At 33.2% G+C, this 22,181-nt stretch overlaps 1 protein-coding gene across 1 annotated transcript in view; it reads right to left on the minus strand.

The window, feature by feature from the left end:
• Positions 1 to 416: 416 nt before the first annotated feature.
• Positions 417 to 22,181, minus strand: part of Cdh12 (cadherin 12) — a 263,403-nt gene continuing 241,638 nt past the window's right edge. The window contains exons 7-11 of the mRNA XM_059276185.1: positions 20,335 to 20,471; positions 11,855 to 11,976; positions 8,157 to 8,274; positions 4,123 to 4,374; positions 417 to 987 (exon numbers count right to left, since the gene is read on the minus strand). Of these exons, the coding sequence (XP_059132168.1) occupies positions 488 to 987; positions 4,123 to 4,374; positions 8,157 to 8,274; positions 11,855 to 11,976; positions 20,335 to 20,471 (1,129 nt within the window). The 3' untranslated portion in view covers positions 417 to 487. The remainder of the gene's footprint in view (positions 988 to 4,122; positions 4,375 to 8,156; positions 8,275 to 11,854; positions 11,977 to 20,334; positions 20,472 to 22,181) is intronic.

Raw genomic sequence — 22,181 nt, forward strand, 5'->3', positions numbered from 1 at the left:
TGCTTCGTTCCTCTTTATCTCGGAATCCTGCCAAGCCATCACAGCAGAGTGTTGTGTACACCACTTTAAATGATAAGAGTTTCAATAGGCACTTTAGTGGAATTAAGAAAAATCTCACACTCTTCCACCGTGATGCCACAGAGCGATCTTCATTCTCGGTTGTCATGTCAGTGAACTGTATTTAATAGGCCTGAGCTCGGCTCAGTGTGTTCCTGAAATAACAGAACAAAACAAAGCAAGTACATATTACAGGATTTATCTTGTGTCAGCAGAATAACCCAAAATGACAATATGATAAATAGAACAAATTGCTAGAAACTGGATAATGAAAGGAATCTTGTCTTGTAGAACCTGGGAGCCTCGTGTGTGCGTGTGTGTGTGTGTGTGGTGTGTGTGTGTGTGTGTGTGTGTGTGTGTGTGTGTTATTTCTGTTACTTTTGTTAAATTTTTCTTCTCTGTATGTATATCATCAACCTTTTCTTCTCCCCTAGGTGACATTATCAGGATTGTGACTCTCTTCTTCTCCAAACATATCTGCCAAGACTTTAAAGCGGGGCCCCCAGTCTGTGAGATAATCATAGTCCTGGTCAGCTTCCGTGGTGAGAGAGTCTATGGAGCTGAGTGACTCCGCCACTGACCCATTGCCCTCATATGCGTAAGTGGCCAAGGAATCGTATGGTGGGGCAGCTGGATCGGCATCGTTTTCCTGTAGCCTTTGGTGAATAAAATTCCTTATGTCTGTGTTATCTTCCACGTGTGGTCTCTGACGAGGTAAACAGAGGGAGTCTGGTTTTATATCCCTGCGAGTTTTGTTCTCTTCGATCACTTTGGGATTTCTCAGAGCCCCAATGTCAAAAGCCTGGGTGTCTTCCTCCCCACCTCCTTCATCATCATAATGGATGACATTGTCTCTGATGTCCTCCTTAGACGTCATCAAGGTGTCTTTCTTCCTCTGCCTTCTCAATGCCACATACAGCACAACTATAGCTAGAAAAACACAAAAATAACAACATGTTAAATGGAAGCACCTACATCATTTTATCTCTATAAATGCTAACATGGAACAGGAGAGCTGCATTTCTTTAATGTCCTCATAATATATTCATAGGTATAATACTATACCCAACAAGGTTATGCATATGCTTATGAATTTTCTAACTCCAAATTCACATTGAAATGCTAACTATCAGGAAACCACAGAAAAGCCATTAATAATATCAAATATTTTTCTATTTGTATTTTAGTATTTTGGACTCAGAGAAAAGATTAGACCAATAAAAATGGTAAAAAGATAAAATGGCCCTTCTAACTGCATAGATATTTGAAAGAGGTGATATAAAATACATAGATAATGAACTATAAAGGATCATGTAAATATTAGTGATGGATAAATCACCAACTACAATATTGTTAGTTAAAAATATTTTAGTGAAATACTCAAAGTTGGTGAAGAATCAATATTAAAAACACTATATAAGAAGGAAAGGGAATTAGAGAGAGAGATGGAGTAAGAGGAAGGAAAGAGGAAAGAAAACTACACAATAAATTTTGTAAATTAATACCTCTTATTGTTTCAGTTCTGAGTAGTGGAATGTTTAATAATATTGTAGAGAAGCTATATGGTGTTCAATCTGACTTCTTGAGAATATACTTTTATGTATCTACTCACCTCAATTATTATTGCATCCTTTTATTTCTAATGACTGAATGCTTGCCATTAAGTTAATAATGTTTATTATTTAAAACATCAGCAGGCACAGATAGACATAATGTAATAAATGTACAGGTTAGGGCAACAATCTCACATCCTCCCAAAATAGTCTCAATAGGATAAAAGCAAAGTGTATTTGTTTTTCCAGAGCAGAGATTAAATGAGAGAGTAGAGAAAACTTGATGAGAAGTGATCATGTATTTATTCCCTCTCTTTCCAAATTAAAAAAAAAAAGTTGAGCCTATTAGAAAGAAACAGGAGCCTTAGATGTTGCTTCTATAAAATGATCCATGAATGATATTTAGGACTGTGCATTTGGCATATAAGATACCCAATGCAATTGCACTGTTGTTGATAACCCAGGGATTGGGTGATACACTGAAAACCATAAAGAGCATCCCTAAGTGTCAAAAAGCTTTAGCAGTGCAAGAGTGGAAAGACAGACTCCGTAAGATATAGTGGAAGGCTATCTATAAAAAAATACCAGCTCGCCGGGCGGTGGTGGCGCACGCCTTTAATCCCAGCACTCGGGAGGCAGAGCCAGGCGGATCTCTGTGAGTTCGAGGCCAGCCTGGGCTACCAAGTGAGTCCCAGGAAAGGCGCAAAGCTACACAGAGAAACCCTGTCTCGAAAAACCAAAAAAAAAAAAAAAAATACCAGCTCTACAGATTTCTATTGTTTATTCTCATTCCATAAAAGGACATGGAAATGGTGTACTAAAAATTATGTGGCTATACATTCAAAGAATATTTTCTTGATGTATTTTAAAACAGAATCTTATATAAGACAATGGATGCATGTGAGTCTTTTTTATGAACAAGGAGGTTAATAGTATCAAGAATAGTACAAAGAACTGTGGATATTCAGGAAGAATTCTGGGAGATAATCACACTGTAAATGTCATTGTATGATACTGACGAGGTAACAATTTACTTGCTTATTTCATGGGGGACACATGAGCAAAAGGAGAACACCTAGAATACTTTGAGACATATTATGAAGATACATAAGTACTCTCAGATTCAATTAGCTACCTGATCATAGAGGAGAACAGGTACATTTTAATTGAAGTCAAATAATAATTAAACATGGATAATTTCTGATGTGAGAATTATATTTGATATATACAGTATGAAGTTTATAACATCAGTAAAAACATAGGCTTGATGAATATTGTCATGTATTATGAAGATATAAAGAATGTTTTTTCATGTAACCAAGCAACCCACACAGAATTAATATCTATTACTGTTCAACCTGGTCTAGAAATCGCTATGTTCCCACGAGTGTCAGACTCATGGAACATGCTCCATAAAGTGTTAGCTACTGCTTACTACTATTTCTATTCTGGAGAAAAAAAGCTACTGCCCCACCTTTTTTAGAATGTTTTAAATGAAGACTATGCTTGCTTAAGCTCAAAGCCCAGGTTTACATCTGTTTCCTTTGGTTTTAAAGAGTGACCATAAAAATAGATACTTTCTCTCACTGAAGTAACCAGTAGATAGAAAATCTGAACAAAATGAATGCCAGAGTAAAAAGGTTTTAGTAGAGATATATTTATTCTGACACAGTGATACAAACTATATGCTTATTTCAAACCTTTTCCTAGCAGTACTTCTGGATATGGCAGTCAGCTCTTCTCTGTTAGAGAGGAAATTTTTACAGATTTGTTTTAGGATATGGAATGGGTTGAATGGGCTGAAGATATTTTAAGATGGCAGTGTAAGCAGAATGTAAACATATTTGGGGTCACTTACCCTCTACTTCTTTCTTAGAACCTCTGTTTTCATTATTTCTTTGTGGAGATTGAAATTACAAAGTATTATGCATCTGGGATATTTTTAAAATATAGTATAAGTTTTACTAGGCAATGACAATAGTTTGCAAAGTTGAGAAAGGTTATATTTTAGTTTTTGATTATAAAATCTAGTTTATTGAATGGAACTTATTGGGAGTACAGTTCTGAATAATTAAGGATTGTATCAGGAAATACAGCAATATTTATAATTTTATTGTAATTATACTCTAAGCCCAAGATTATTAGGAATAATTAGTGTGCTTTTTATGAATGACATATATGTTAGAAGGTTAAAAATTATAAACCCAGTTTATGCTCATGCACATGGCTTAGTGAAACTGAGAAATGGTTTTAAATGAATAATTATCACAGAGAATTCCATAGTAGAAAAGGAGTCAAATTTTCAACATTAATATTCTTTATGACTTAAAGATATTATTGATGATGATATATGGGAAATAACAAACAGAACATATATTTAATAAAAAAATATTTTAAGTAGCCAGTGATTTTTCAAACCAGCTCAGTAAACAAAAATTTATAGACATTAGAGGGAGGATAGAATAAAGAGATAGCTAGAGATTCAGGAAGTATGATTAATGTGAAAACCTACCTAAGAGTATAACAATGCACAGTAGTATTGCAATCAGAGCTCCGGTGCTGAGTCCCACAGGTAGAAAAATTGCTTCCACATTACAAGACAAGATGGTCCCATCAGAGTCACATCTACAAACACGAATAGTCATTGTGTTCGTGCTGCTCTGGACAGGGTAACTGCTGTCTTCTATTACAACAGGAAGTAAGTATAACTCTTGCTGCCTGCGGCTGTATCCATTTCTCCGGGTTTCAATTCCAGCTGTGTTGTCTGCAAAACATGACATTGATGATAACATAGTTACTGTGAGTATCACTTCAGGTTTTCAATTGGTATCTGCTAAGCAGGAGGAAGCACTTTTGGAATCGATAAAATGTATCCTTATTTAAATTATTTATTAGATCATTATGAAAACTGTCAAAATGTAATCCGATGTAATTAAAATAATCCTCTGCAAAAGACGAAATATTCATCTTGGTGGTATATGTATTAAATTTTCCATTAAGGAAGAATAGTCTTATAACAAGAATGATACACAGAAGTTGGGTTGTCTCAGTTTTTTTTTTCTGATATCAAAATATAATTGGATAGTGAGAAACTTCTGTGAATGTTATCATTCTAAATACAAAAGTCAAATATTTATAGGCACAATATCAATAATATCTTTTGAAACTACTGTAAAATTGATATTAAAAAATGGTATCTATTCAAGATTTTATCCCATCAATTAGAGTATGAAATGTGGGAAGCAAAACAAAGCATGTTAAAAATATCAAAATTCATTAAAAATCCTAAGCATTATGAAAAATAACAATTAATATGTTCTAGTAATTACAAATTTAGTTCATTGTATCTTTAACAAAATCAACAAGTATGATATTTTACTTATACTAATACAAAAAAATCTAATTACATTTTTATTGACAATTATTGGAAATGCATTATTTATAGACATTTCAGCAAATACTTTTTGTTCTATATTTTAATTGAGGCAATTCCTTTTTAAAAATATTATTTTTAATACAAACTTTACAATAACCTTGAAAATCATGTAAATAATTAGAAAGGTATACTACTTATTAAAATGCATTTCTTTTGGAGGTATATTACTATGCTAGTCACAATCCACTATACTAATTTTAAATGGAATTTACAACTTTTACCTCGCCAGCTTCTCTATACTTATTGGCATAGGAAATACCTTTATGAGAAAATCTTTTGAGCTATGATGATGGTTTGCTTGGTAAGTTTTACATATTATCATTTCAGAGACAACATTTAATGCTGAGTAAAGTATCAAGGTAGCATCACCATTAATAGTGTTCACAAACAGATTAAGTGGGACAAATATTGGCGCTGAGGACAGCCATAGGACAATAAAGACTGACTAAAGCACCATTGAGATATTCAGAACCTGATGAGTGATTTTATGAGGTTGAGTCAGAGATCATAAATTGAGTGACACTCATTAGGAGAGAAATAGAAAACCTAGCTCTTTCTTTTGGAGAAATGGAAAATGTCATACTTTACAGCTCAATTGATATGAAAAAAGAACCAAGAAAGATCTTTGTTCCTAACTTACCATTTACTGATACCTGGGTATACAATATTTATCGTTCTTTGCCATTATGGGAAAGAAAAGGCACATGAAGCCTCACTTTGACCCTTAAAATGTTTACAATAAACTGAAAATATTTAACAAATACAATTTATAATAAACAAAAGAGAACATCAAAATATGTGGAGATTTTCAAATTGTGCTTTCTATTCTTGAATGTTGTTTTTTGATTTACTAAATCTTTAGCTTTACATCACCAAATTTCATAATATCTGACATTTAATACATATTTTACAGAATATGGTCACTTAGAGGAGATAAATGCCCAAAGTAAAAAAAAATGTACACACGCATTGGATTGGTTGAAATGGTCATTGCTGCTGTGTAGTGATTTAACTGTCAACTTAGTTGTTCAAGATTACGATCTTCCAGTTTGACTTCTCTACTGAAGTCAAGAAGCTATAGTAAAGTCTGTATCAATTTTTCCTCCATACAGCTAGTTTTTGTCTGCATAACCATTATCATAGTCTAAAATACACAGAAGCTGTGGAAAATCTTTCCACACAACAGCCGTAGTGATCTTTCTAAATTACAAATTTGATCATGCTATACTGTCACTTCAGTTTTTCACAGGTTTCTAAGATCTTGGTAATTAATTTCTTTTCAAATAGTTTGTTACTAAGCTGAAAATATGGCTATGTTTTAGTTATTTTATTTTATTTTTTTATTGCTGTCACAAGACAGTAAGACCCAAGACAATGTAGAGAAGATAGAGTTAATGTAGACTTTCAAGGGGTAAGATTAATGACCATGATTGTGGAGAGCGTGGCAACAAATAGTCCAAGGATAGCTGAAAACTTACACCTTGATCCAAAAGTAGAAAGTAGAGAAAGTCAAGAGGAAGTGACGTTGGCTTTTGATACCTCAATATGGGCCCCCAAGACATACCTCCTCCAGCAAGGCCATGTCTCCTAATCATTCCCAAACAGTTCCAACAACTGGTGACCAAGTAGTCCAGTATGTGAGTTTATGGGGCGTTCTCATTCAAATGACCACAGGCTCCATTTCCTCAGACATCAGTATTTTCTACATATTGTTGTCTAAATACTGACCACTTCTATTTGTAAAGTGTTATTATTTTCATGATAAAATAATGTCTATGCTCGTTTTAAAATTATACATTTTGTATGATTTTTATTTACAGCTATTCATCATACCACACCATAGAATAGAGCCAAATCCTTCCAAGTTCAGTGAGAAATATGGATATTCAGACTTTCTTCTCTCTATTTACCACAAAAAAATGAGGTTTTCTCCAGACATCCTTCCATTTCATCAGTTGTCACTATCATCAATATATCATACCCTTTCACTTGTTTGAAAAACAAAATCCATTAGAACTTCAGTTTTCCCATCTAAACTGAATGTGATGATATCAGATATCTGATACTTAGATATTATGTGTGTACAAAGAGTAGATTAATGTACAAAGTCACAGAAGTAAAGTTTGAAAACCTTAATACAATTGATTTTGGCATAGAAATGACTGACTTAGCTTACTTTTTTTTTTTTTTTAAATTCGTGATGGTAGGAAGGTATGGCCAAACTCTGCTTTTACTTGTAGCGAACACCTAATGCATTTTAAAGCCACTCTAACTTTTGATAGATGATTTTTACCCAGTGGAAATTAATGGGAATGCTCTAACCACACTTAAGGAAGACTAGACTAAGATTTGCTCTAGATACTGTTTAATATGTCATTTGTAGTTGGATCTTTCCATCTTTAAAAAAATTATTATGAAACAGCCTTACCATGAAATGAAGAGTATCCATAATCTAATCCAACAAATGTTTCGTGCTGACTGGAATATTAGCAGCTATAGTAATCTTAGACATAGAAGTGTTAATAGCAGACTATACTTGTGGAAGTAAAGTGAAAGATATGTTTTCAGAAGTTGTAGCTAAAATTATCTTAACAGAAACATTTGAGGAATTCTATTAAAGGTTTTGCATGTGATCTCAATACAGATGCTCTGAGTTTTACATTACTTAGGATAATTTTCTCAGTTGTGGCCCCTGGGGAATAATGAAGTGGGAATAAAATTCTGTTAATTCTAATTGAACTGCCTGATGCATCACCTCAGAACCGTTTGTTGCTAAAATAAAATAAATAAATATAGAATTAATTTGCATGTATAAGAAATGTGCATATTGTTATACTGCTTTATTCAAAATAATGAAGCACTCAATTTCCCAGAAAAAGTTTTATTTGTTTAAATCATTAAAAGCTCAGCCCCCTTTATAATGAGAGTAAGCTGTATTATCTGATAACAAAAATGGACTAATTAATTTGTTGCTAGTTGAAAAGTTTGTATTTCTTATATATGGACTTCTATGCTTTGTAAAACTGCTTTTTGGGAAAGCAGTTGAATCCTCCCCGTGTGCCCTTTGACAAAGCTACATAAGAGGTAAATCTGTAAGTGGTTATACTCACTTCTGAAGTCATGAACTGTAAAATTTGGTTTGATGGCAGCCTCTGGTGATAATCTAAAGGAGAATTGTTGCCCAGCAGGAGAAAGATCTCGGTCTGCAGCACTTACTATCTGAATTATCTGAAACAATGTTGAGATGAAACTTGAAGTCAGTCATCCATATCACAGGTAACTCTGCACAACAGTCTAATAACTTTATTTAATAAAGATTTCAAAGAGATAGAAATGACACCTTTTGAATCAATAGCAGTGGCCTAATTACTTACACATACCTTTTGTAAGTAATTCTCTAATCATTTACAGGTAATAATGGCAGCTAAAAATCAGAAGACACAGGCTGATTCTAAATCAATCAATATCTGTGTAATCAAAAAGCAAACCAGCATTGAAAATTCTCCCTAAGAAACAAAATAAAATTAAAAGGGACTTGCTTCCATGTTAAATTAACTTATATGCATGCCTTTTAGTCTAAATGTGAAATCCTACTAGAAACAGGACATCTGATTATCTAAGTGTCCTTGCAAGAGCAAAATTAAAGGGAAAATACATTGTGAGAGTTGATTTATTAAAAAATAAAAATGATGAAAATAATATATGCCTGCTTGGATTGTTATTCTACCTCTACCTCTCATTGCTTAGGATCAAATATTATGTGTTTCTATGTTACTTGGACAAGGAAACATTCATATCTCTGTTTCAAAGTGCCTTCCAAGTTGCTTCCAGAAGTAGTATATCATTGTTATGTCAGCATTGTGCCCTTAAAATTTAAACTAAAATTAACTTCTGAGGTATATACTGTAAAAATTGCAATTAACTTAATGGATTCACAAATTAGAAGGCATACCAAATAGGATATCTTAAAGCTCTATGTGACAGAAAATATTAGGAAGTATGTGAGGGAAAGGGCCAAGATTGTGGAGAGGGCCATGAATATGAATTCCATAATGTTCTGCAGTAAAAGCTGAGATGTTCCACACAAGACCCTCATCTCAGGGTATAAAGTACACATATATATAAGAAGACTTTTAGAAATGTGATTCATCTACTACTTTTTATTATAATTCTTAGTTATAATCCAATCCCATGACTGGGATCTGCCTTACTACACAGATACAGATACATAGATATATATATGAAAGATAGATAATACCTATGTAAATACTACTTTTCAGATAGATTGATGTTAGATAGATAGATAGATAGATAGATAGATAGATAGATAGATAGATAGATAGACGGACAGATAAACAGACTAGTATTGAAGAGAAGTTACATATCAATAGTCATGGCATGATAAAAAGTGAAATAAATTTGTTTAGTAAGAATTTCAGTCCCTTTACTCAGTATGAATTCCTACACTAAATATAGTTACTTGTCCCATGATTTATTATTGGTTTCATTTCTATAATATACTATTTAAAACAGCTAGATAATGGAAATTAACAGTTTAGTCAGGTCACCATATCAACTGTGATGGCTAAACTTAGTTGTCAACTTGACTACATATGAAATTAACTAAAACCCTAGTGACTAAGTACACCTTGAGGGCTTTTTCTTGACTAAATTACTTGAGGTGGGAAATGAAACCCTAAATCTGGATCTTTGGAGGAGGAAAGAGCCACCTTAAATCTGGACCACACCTTCTGCTGGAAGCATATATAAGATGTAGAAGAAGGAAGCACTTTACCCTTGTCTTCTTGCCCTGGATCTCACTGGCAAGGTCATTCCTTCACTGTCATTGGAGCCTGTTTCCTCAGGATTTTTATATAAACTGAAGTCCATTTGAGACACCCACCTTTGTGGACTGAACAACTATTATAGTCTTGAACTTTGCACTGGTAGACAGCCATTGTTGCACTGTTTAGATCACAGCCTGTAAGCCGTTCTACTAAACTTCGTATACATACATATGCATTCTGTTTTCTTTCTCTAGAGATCCATGATTAATACATCTGCTCTCAAAAATATGAAATTTACTCTATTGAGACTTTAGAGCAATGTCCTACCACCATCCTGTTTTACTCTTAAAGTTCTTACATATTCTATAACAATAAATATGTCATATAACAATACATATATGTGTGTATATTAAATAACTTCATATTATACAGCTGTGTGTGTGTGTGTGTGTGTGTGTGTGTGTGTGTGTGTGAAATTTTGTGGTGTATTTTGCTTCCAATCAGTACTAATTAGTATCATTTAAATCAAACCGATTTAAGATCTATGGATGTAGTTTACTTGTAAGAGTGCTTGCCTATTGCCTAGCATGCAGATTTGATATTCAGCACATCACAAATTGGGCATAGTGATACATGACCATACAAACAATACTATGATGGTGGAATCAAGACCATCAGAATCTCAAAGACACTCTCAGCCACATAATAAGTTCAAAGTAATCTGTGAATATATGACATCTTGAACATGTATTATTTTCTTTTACACACACACACACACACACACACACACACACACACACACACACACTCACAGTGAGAGGGGACAGGGACAGATACTTCCCTAAGAAAAATTTTAATATAGGACTTCAATCATATCCATAATACCATCTCTCCAGTTTTAATCTCCTTTTCACATTGATAAATGATAGATAGAAAAATAGATGGAAGAAAAATTCATGATAGATAATAATCTATAGATATGTAGATAATTAGATACAGAAACAAAACACATACATAGACATATTCACATATTTCTCCTTATTAGACAATGATAGAGGATAGTTAAACTATCCTTATGTATAGTTCTTAGACAAGGAACATGATGGATGGGTTTTTGTTCATAAAGTGCACTGAAACCACATATTCTGAATACTCAAAAGAGGCATTAAAGTTGTCTCTTTTTATAAGAGTTTTCCGGTAGAAAACAAAAGGTATTTGTTAAAATAGAGCCTCAGGGCACACAAGCTGATTGTTCATTATTTTCCCCGCATACAAGGAAAGTTGAAATCTAATAAATTTTACTTTTCCCAAAGTTCAAATCTTTAAGGTATAACAAATTCACATTTAATTTAATAATGAATAGTACACAAAGGCAATAATTTAAAGAATCACAAGATTTTAATTGATTTGAAATTTTTATTAGATGTAAAATAACTTTAATGCAGTGGGACATTGGAAACTAAAAGCAACCTAATATACAACATTTTAGTTTATCTATTCTAATGTTTCAAATAACTAAAATGACGTTATTTATTAGTAACCAAATGGTACTTTATCATTTACTATTTCAGACTCGGAGGAAGGCAGTAGTTATATTAGCTATCATGGTTATATTCTGTACCTATGGAAAATTGAGGCTGCTATGCTACTATTTTTTTACCTTCACATACAACCATCAACCACTGATTCATATGAGCCTAGCATTGTTCATGTTTTCTTCTATGAAGATACCTAATGCAGGAAAATAATTATGCTCATGTGTATTTGTGTCTGGATTTAAAACTTAAATGACGCCGGGCGCTGGTGGCGCACGCCTTTAATCCCAGCACTCGGGAGGCAGAGCCAGGCGGATCTCTGTGAGTTCGAGGCCAGCCTGGGCTACCAAGCGAGATCCAGGAAAGGCGCAAAGCTACACAGAGAAACCCTGTCTCGAAAAAAAAAAAAAAAAAAAAAAAAAAACTTAAATGACAAACCTACAGGAGGCCATTATACAGACTTCATTGACAATATTGACAACATACCTGGCCTGGTTTGGCATTTTCACAAACAGCTGTCTCATAGGGCACAGATATTTCTGGAGGAAATTCATTGACATCTAGGACATTAATCAGTATGTTGACTTTGCTGGTTAATAATGGGTTACCTGTTGAAAACAAAAAGATAATACTACTAAACATAGATATTGCTTCTCTGAAAGGTAGATTTGTTCTCAGTTACCTTTGATATAAAATGGGAAATAGTCTTCTATTATAACAAATTGCAAGAGAGCAACTGCAAAAAAACAAACAAATAAACAAACAAACAAAAACTCAGGATGAATAAGAGAGGTATTGATGCAAATCTTTTAGATCAGGAGGAAGGCACGTTAGCAGGTGGGAGTAACTAGGTACTGATGTTATCAAAAGTGTGGGGCTTTTCTCCCAGAATGATTTCACCGTCTCTTTAGGGTTAGTTTACTGAGCTTAACTTATCCAATGTTGATATTTATTTTATTAAACAAAATATAGTTTTCTGTGTTGCATCAATATAATCAGAAGTTTTAATATATGGAATATTCATAATATATAAATAAATATCTCAAATTCATCTTTGCTGTCAAAAATTAGTCGTACAGATTTAAGTAAAATAGAATCAAGGGGTTGATTTTGGGAGGCCAGAAGTCATCCTTAAATTATGTCTGGAACTAATAATAAATACATTTTTGATAAAGATTCATTTATTCCTACATGACCCCACCAATATCTTTGGAGCAAGGAAGCACTATCTAATGTGAAGTCCAAATTTTCCCCAGCCAATGTTTTTATTATTTGGCTTCTTGTCGTGTATTGAAGAAGAAGACTGGGAATGATTTATTAAGAATGAAAATGCAATGCACAAAAAATGCTTTAAAGCTACTTTAAAAAATGATTTTTCTAGTGTAGATTTTACAGCCGGATAAACTGCTTCAAATGTTTGGTGATCTTATCCAGAGAACAGAGCTAAAGGAATGAAGAAATAAATACAAATACAGATTGACAAAACCCCAGCAACAGACTCATCCCACCATATTTACTCAATCATTTTTTAAACATCTGTAATGTGAAGACTCTTAGTACTTAATACCAACCTTTGAAACACTAGAAGTCTTAACAACTGACTGATTCTAACAACTCTAACATGTTCCTCTCAAAATTTATTAAAGCATAAGTTAAAACATGCTATGTAGCATGTAATGATATTTTTAAAAATTAATTTCTAAGTGAAACTTAATCACATAGGCATACCAGCACAAATAGTAAAAAAAAAAATGAAGATGTGTATTTTATGAATGGAAGATATACTGATAATATTGGAGAATGATTCAGAAATATCTATTACAAAGAAATTATATTTAGGTGCATTATTTGTTTGAAAAGACTTAGTTGAATTTTGACAACCAATTTTTTCCTTAGTTTCCCATTACTGAATTGAAATTCTTCATACAAAACAGATTGTATTAATAGTTTCTGATTCATAGGATTGCTGCATAAATGCAATGGTATTATACAAATGTTTAATGAACTTTGCAAGTTATCATTAATCTCATTGCTAAAACTACATAATAAACATCATTAAATTGCTTCTTTGATATTTGTTATGTGAATAGTGTAAATGTATATATAAAATTCATTAAACACATAAAACTGAGTTTTATTTCCTAAAGAAACTATTAATCAACAATACTTAAAAAAGGTGGCCTCTTATACTGTAACGTTTAGTGTGTACTGATGATCTAAAACACATTGCCCAGGTGATGTCGGACTCACAGCATACACAATATAAGCATTATCAAGAGTTTCTCTTTGTATACAAAATTCTGACGATTGGTAGTATAGACCTCTCTAAAACTTACAAATGGGAAGTACAAGGACAAATTTTTAAATCAAGGTTTCTTGAACATTTTTAATTATATATATATATATATATATATATATCACAACATTTTGACTATTAAACTATGTAAAGTAGTGAACTAGTCCATAAAACTAAGTACTAACAAAATTCATGAAGAGTAACAGACAAGTTCAATTCTTCACTGAATGATGTGAGGCTAAGACTCTGCTTTCTGTATTGCCTGGTAAGTGAAGTTCAAGTCCAAACACATGATTCACACTTTATTAAGTTTCTGTGAAGTTGAGTTGTCTTTGACAGGAAACAAATTTCCTTAATTAACTGCATTCATCTCAAAAACTTACTTTCATAATCTATAAAAATCGTTATTTAAATGTACAAGACTTACTTTCGCCACAATTTCACCACAAATTGGTAAATTGCTACTGTGTGTATGCTTGTAAGGTAAGTTAACACCCATTTCTGTAACTAAATTTTTGCAAAATTATCATCAACGTTATCTTGTTGTTAATAGTCTTTCTCCACAGGACATTTTTATTTTTCACATTTTACCTCAGACAAATCTTTGCTGTGTGAAATAATTCTGTGCACTGTAGGATATCAAGATTTTCCAAAATTAAATGTCACAAAACATCATTGTAGATATCAGAAAATGGATGTTCAATCAAGGAAAAAGTAACAGAATCGCAACAATTTTGCAGCATTGAAGTGAGTAATGGGTTCATTGACTTAATTTAGCATCCTTTCTTCTATTGTTTATGTTTAATTTATTTTATAGTATTATAAAACTATACAAAGCTCACTTTTAATTCTTAAGTGCCACTGCAGAAGCAAAGACATCTCTTTAACAACTACTGTTCTAAAATAAATATGAAATATTTTGTCAGAGTATATAATTTATTAGAACAATATAGAGTTCTTTCATTTAGAGATATAATTTATTAAATTGTGTTGAAAATAAAATGACCTATTTACTGAGTCATCTTAACCATATTTGGGACAAATATGACAAATTTCTTTATCTCTAGTTTATCATGAAGATGTTGATGAAAATTCTTGATAGTAAAACCACATAGAATTTATGTAGTATTGGAAGCTTTTAAACAACTTTTATTGTGAAGCTAGCTTATGAGCACTTATGGAATCATAATATCTTTGAAGATCCTGGAGAAATGATATTTTATAACTAAAAGATAATTTAGAACTCATATAAAGTTACAGTTGTCACACTGTTCTCCTTAATGCTAAATGGCACCGTCAATAGCAAGAAGAAAAGACATTAGCTTAATCAATAGTTCTCTATATGTAGAATATTAGTATTCCCTATAGAGTTTATAAGAAGTATCTTGATTTTATGGATAGCTCTAAAATCTATAGATGAAATAAAGGCCCAACATTACCCCTGACTTCTATAGGAGGCCAAACAAGAGTTTAAATTTGCACTGCAGTGAATTAACAGTGATGACAAGCACCGTCAGCTCCTCCAGATGACCTGAGTTTGATTCCCAGCCCCACATGGAAGCTCTCAATTGTCTGTAACTCCATTTTGAATGAATGAACCCATCTTCTGGCCTCCTTCAACACCAGGCATGCACATGTTGAACATATACACACAGAGCTAAAGTATTTAAGTCCAGAAAAAGCAGTTTGTTGCCTGACAGATGGGTAAAGATTCTTTGGAATTTGTATAAATAATAAATAAATAAATAAATAAATAAATAAATAAATAAATAAATAAGCCAAAGAGTTTTGTTGTAGAAAAATTGGTATATTTTGTGCTATCAATTATGCTAACTATGTGGACATAAAAAGTGAAAAATACTGCTATAGTCTTAAAAATGAGAAGACGGGAGAATAATCAGACAGGATATTGATCAGTAAAAGATATAAAGAAGCCATTTAGGTAATAAAAACATTATTTAAAATAACAAAAATAAAGAGGAAAGTATGTGGAAGAAATTCAGAGATGAAAATACAGCTTAATATTTCACATGGCATAAACCTTGCTACACAGATCAACCTCTCCAATAATGAACTTTTACCCACTGAGGTGCCTGTCTCCATTGATACACTTTCTCCCCCTTTTTTACATGAACCTCTTCTCTCCAATACTACTACCATCCCCAGGAACTCTCCATTATCTTCCCAAGTTTATGAGTTCCTTTTTTTTTCAGATCCCACATATGAATGACTTTAGCAATGAGGTTCATTGCTCCTAAGTCTTTTTGACTATATTAAAGATAAAATCATATAGAATCACACATTATAACGATTTACTGAAATTTATCAATGGATGTTTTAAAGATTTGGTTATTTGTTGTCTACTCTCAATTATTTATATTCTAGTTTCCCCTTTATTGCTGTGAACTCATGAAAATGTCATGTTGGCCAAAAGCAACACATGAGCTTTTCTCCTTTGCTTTTAGTTGTGGTGAAAAACATCATGACCTACAACAACTTGAAGGAAAAAAGGGTTTGCTGTCAGCCATTTTGGAAGCAGTCTGCCACAGATAGAAGTCAGGGGAAGAACCTAAAAGGAGGATCTATATCAGAGACCATGGAAGAATGTTTCTTACTGGTTTTCTCAGTTGTCTTTATCACCTAGCCCAGGATCAAAGGCCAAGGGATGATCAGTGGGCAAGATCCTCCTACATCAATTATCAAATAACATCTCCCCTCATACATGCCAACAGGTCAATGTCATCTTGGTAACTACTCTTCTGGGGTTTGCTGCTACAAGGTGAGAATGCAAAAGAGATTCTACATAGCTACTTGCAGAAAAGAAAATTAGAAAGTGTTAGATAAGGTAATATAAAATCAAGTATAAATATAAACATATAAAACAAAATGATACTAATTTAACATTTAAATTAATGATGGCATTTAGACCTCAATACCCAGTAAAATTTGAATCAATATAGACAGCTGTGGTGATTTATTCTACTTATTTTTTTGTTTTCCCATATTTATGCTCATAAAAGTGTGCTAGGGTATCTGGGACTGTGGCTAAAAATATTTTCCATTAGGATAATTCAAGAATTTACTTATGATGTGTATATCTAGAAAATACTTCTAGAAACATTTTCAGATTGCCTTCAGTACATACAGACATCTGATTTTATAATAATGTCCCTGAAAAGTGCAGATAAGGTTACTTGGTGGGTAAAGTTGCTTGCTGCCATAACTAATGACCCAAGTTTCAACCCAAGGACACTTGGGACAAGGAAGGAAGCAACTTCTAAAAGCTGTCTTCTGACTTCTACACAGAGGTGTGGCACACTCCTCCCAAAAGTAAACAAATAGAAAATACCCCTGAGTATGACACAACTATGGTTATAACACTGAGGAACACTAGTAAAAAGAAAACATCATACAAAGATATGATTTCTCCATGTATGAAGAAATAGCTTATCTTTTTTTATAAAACATTGATGTCTAGTTCACTGGATGTGCTTTTCATTGAGAACTCTGTTGTCCTAGATTGGTTTGATTATCACTAGTTGTGAAATACTAGGCTATCAACATACTACCTCAGAGTATCCATCACCTGACTTCTACATTGTGGGCAAAACCATACAATGATTTTAGGGAATAAAATGAGTTATATGGTTATTAGAATAGCTTAGCTAAAGAGTTCTTTATTCTGCTGCTTATTATTCTAATATAATATTTTTGTGTTGTAGGAGAGAATATTATTATGCTTCAGATTTATAAATTTCTGAAATGTACATTTCAGAAAATTCTGTCAAAAGAATTGCTATTATTTAAATGCTTTATAATCCATTGTCCATTCAGTGGTCAGTCATAACCTTTACACGTTCCTCTATATCTTTGTCCAACTAAATACAAACTACCTAGAATTTAGCAAATTTTCACAATTTAGCTTACTAAGTCTTTACTTCAGCTATTTTTTATTTATCCCTAAACTGAAATGTCCTTGAATAGAAATTACTCTTACATTTCTCATATCTACAACAAGCAACAGTTTTCTGAACTTGGTCCTCTCCACAGCTAATAAAAGTATAAATTTTGAATCTTAATTACATATTTGAAACTTAAAATTTGATTTTGGAGGGTATAAAAACTAATAGTATCAAAAGTAAAGGAGTCAGTAAGACAACATAAAATATCTCTAGAAATAATTTTTTTTATGTATCAAGTGTTAAAGCAGAATCCTATGCTTACAGGTAAAAATGTCCCCCAAAAGAGCATTGGGTGAGGCATTTCAGTGATACTTTACTTGTTACAGAATGAATAGACTTCATCCATTGGACACTTCATGGACAAACATATTGACTCTGATATCATTTGAGAAGTAGCCTCATTGACTGAAACTAGAGTGACTTCTCTATGATGAAGTGGTTTGATCATGAAAGTTACGAAAGCAATTGTTTTTTGAGCATAAAATATGCTCTGCTCTGTGGCATTCTCAGTTCAGACTTTCTCTTTTCACTTAAATTTACATTTTCATTACATGGAGCCTTGGATAGTCAGTCTTGAGTTCACAACAAAGTTCTCAGGACAGAAACAGAATATAACCAGGTTCTCCATCAGAACATCACATGACTATACACTAGCCTACTTCCTGATAGAGTCTTGGTTCCACTCTGAAGTCTCCTGAGCTGAGTATCTAATATTTGTGCTTCTTTTGCATTTGTCTTCAAATCCCACCACTTTTTGCCCATTAAACTCAGCATTAAAGCATTTTGCCCTCAATCCAAACACTCTGTCAGTCTTCATGCAAATGAGGTCCAAAGACCTAAGAACCACATATTTAAGTTTACTGAAGCAGTGGTTCCACTTCTAGATGTCAATGTCTTGTTTCTGTTACTTTTCTACAGTCTTGATAAAACACCCTTACAATGCAGTTTTAGGAAGGAAAGGATTATTCTGGTTCACAATTCAAGACTACATGCTATCATGGAATAGCAGTCATGGCAGCTGGAGCTTGAGGAAGCAGCTCACACAGTATCAACAGTCAGGAATCTGAGATTAAAAGCATGTTCATGCTCAGCTAGATATCTCCTTTTAATATAGCATTCAACCCTGTGAGATGGCTGCTGCCCACTTTGAGAGCGGATCTTCCCAACTCAACAGACTAGATCATTTAGATAACCAGTCATAGACTCAGATATTTCAAGAATTTAGCATGGTTTACATAATCCATTATAGGCATTGGTTGATATTCACTTTTTGGGTGATAATGGATCCTATCTAACTGGCAATCATTTTTATCACAATTTACAATCAAGAATTAGGGAAGACTCAGAATAATAAAATTAGCTGGTGTGTAATTGTGATCTAGAGAATTGATTTTTTTAAGAAACTGGTAAAGGTAAAGAAAACTGAGGACTAGGGAAGAGTTCAGATAATGAAATTCTTTTTGCAGAAAGTGACACTTGCATCTGATCTTAAGCAGCTACGTTCTAAGGGAAGTGTGGTAGTTCACCTGTCTGGGGCTTGAAGTTGAGCTAACCTAGTCTAATTAGTATGCCAGAGCTTCCCAAACAAAACTTGTGTAAAACAGCCATAGGGACATCTCCCAAGTTGTGACATCTGAGACAGACCTCTGGCTTCCTGAAACATTTGAACACATGTAAACATATTCTGCCACTCACATGTACATACACACATGCACTCACTCCTGCACATATACTCACACATTTAAAAACATAAACAGAACTCTTCCATAGTTACATCCACACTGAATTGAAACTGAGAAACATCCCTGAACAGAATAAATGTTTGTAGTTCTTTTTTTAAATTTGAAATGTGAAATTAATATCTAAAGTGTAATAAATTTCTGCCAGATGCTCAAAGTAATACAAGGAAGACAAAAAAAAATCAACAACAACAAAAAAAAAGGGGAAAAGGTACCCTGAAGGGACTTCTCAAAACTCTCAAAAGACCACAGTAGCAGGGAGGAGACCAGGTGTTTCTCATAAATACACTCATGCTAATAGCTAAATATTAAATATTCTCACTTTGTAATTGAGATAGATGTGTCATATCTTTGAATGCCTTATCAAACAGTAAGTTCTACTTTCACTCAAAGTCTAGAAAATTCTCTTCTATGCCACAAGCAAGCATAAGGAATTCCAAAACAATCTATACATTCTAAGCAATGTACTCAAAAAGTCCACTTAAAAATTTAATATGATCCACACTCTTCTTAATATATGTTCTCATGAAGTAGGAGGAAAAGGTAAAAAGACAATTTTTAAAAAGGTTTCCAGAAATTCAGAAAATATTTCATAATAGATGATTTCATATGCTTATTTTTCTTCTTTCCTAACTTATATAACTCCAAATAATATAGATACAAGGAATATCTGTGGAAGAGAAGTTGACACTTCTGCAAATTCTGGAAACTATTTAATAAAAAGAGGTGAGGTTACACAATGAAAATCACTTCTAAGTATTCATGCAATCTTGCAAACAGGGCTCTCTGGCAGCTGTCACAATTTCTCTGGACTTATGCTATGAGGAATAGGAACAGGTTTCTGAGTTTCCCCGGGAGACTACTCAGCTGTCAGTCCTAAAATAAAAAACACCCCAGCAGGGACTCGTTTAAGAGTGTTAAATCCACAGAATTGCAGTATAACATTGATTCTACCCATGCCGTACTTACTAACTTTACTTGCAATTATGGAGAAATTATACTGTGCAGTGCTCTCTCTGTCTAGTAATTCATTCGTGGCGATGGTTCCTTCAGTTCCGTCTATTGTAAAGTAGCTGTCCCCTTCACTCTTCCAATCTATGAAGTACCTGTATGTGAAAGGGGTAGATGCAAATGTGCAATGATTACACATGAATCATAATGGCAGTTAGGCTAACTTGACACAGTTACTGATTTTTCACCCTGTAGCTATTACCCACCTTGCAATAAAGAAGAGGGTAAATGACAGCTCCTTTATTGTAAAGTCAGTGTGCTCAAGGGGAAACGGGAAATAATGAAAGATTTAATACTCTTGCTGTTCATATTATTTTAGGGTCTTGACACTTTGAAAGCTCAGCAGAGACTGAAATTCTAAAGCTGACCATGGTTTTCCTTAACCTACTGAATATTAAAACTCTCTCAAGTAGTAAAAGAATCCCTCAATGAGACCAGTGGGAAAGGTGAAGGCTGGAGAGAGATTTCTGAAAACTACTAAAACTCTAGGCAGAACAGACACAACCTTTGTGTTTCCTTGAGAGGAGGAAAAGATAATAGTACAGGAAACAAACAAAAGTAACTGAAATTTTGGAGATTCAACAAAATTGTTTACCCTTAATTAGTTATATCTTTGTAACTTTTAAATTTTCTGACATCCTTGGTCAGATAATATTGTCTTCTCTGCAATAGCTAGCAGAAAAACCCAAGAGTATGAATAACAGAAGAGAGATTAAATTTCCTTAAAAATTCAGAAAATGAGATACATGTGGAATGATAAAGATATTCTTGATCACAATAACAAAATAATATTTTTTATAGTGCTGGGTTAAGATCCTATAGCCATGAACATGCTAGGAAAATGCTCTGACAGTGAGGGAAACACAGGGAAACCAAGAATTATAAAAGGTTAAAAGCCAACACTGGTTCCATAACTATCAACATTAACTTCTTTATCTCCATAATTGTCCATATTGAACAGTATTATTCTCTTTATATAAAATATGAAGAAAAGAAAGTTCAAAATATGAAAAAAAAAGTCTGGCTTTATGGACCAGTTTAATGATATTCGTCACATAACCATCACTATTTTGTATTTGCGACTTGAAATAGAATGCTGTATTGGAAAGCTACTGTGCTAATAAGCAGGATCTTTCCCAAGTATTTTGGACCCTATGAACCCCATAGAAGTTACTAAAAATACGGGTCAAGGCAAATAATATTTTCCCATTTGACCCATTGAACATTTCCATGCCACAAATGAGCAATTATTTTAATCATGAGAAATTAGTGAACATGTGCATCTATATATCAGGTTATTATTTTGAGAAATTTATGTGATTCCTATCATCACACTGAGAGATCAAATCCAGTTTGCCATTACAAATGAGATGTATAAGCTTAACATGCCAATATCTTTTAGTAACTGATCTTGCAACAAGTTGTTATTATTGTTGCAAGGTCTGAACCATGCTGATAATTTGCTTTTGATATCTTAGCTTCTGATTCATGATGTAAGTCTAATAATTTCAATGTAACAGCTCTTTCTATAGGAACACTTCCAAAAATACAAAAGCAGTTACAGTGCGCTTAAAAGTTAAGGAGCATTGAAATAATCTTATTTTGTTCTTCCTATTACAAGTCCTTTTCTAAATATGAAAATATTTTGTCACAATATTCTTTTTCTTGGCACTCCAACTAAACATATGCCAAACTCAAAGAGAAAATTGCAACTTAGCCTCATTAGCTCATATTTTATGAGTTACCATTGATGCAGACTGTGTTCAATGCGTAACTGACATGTGTCTACTACACACTAAACACCA

The sequence above is a fragment of the Peromyscus eremicus genome, chromosome 11, assembly GCF_949786415.1.
Source record: "Peromyscus eremicus chromosome 11, PerEre_H2_v1, whole genome shotgun sequence".
NCBI classification, from domain to species: Eukaryota; Metazoa; Chordata; class Mammalia; order Rodentia; family Cricetidae; genus Peromyscus; species Peromyscus eremicus.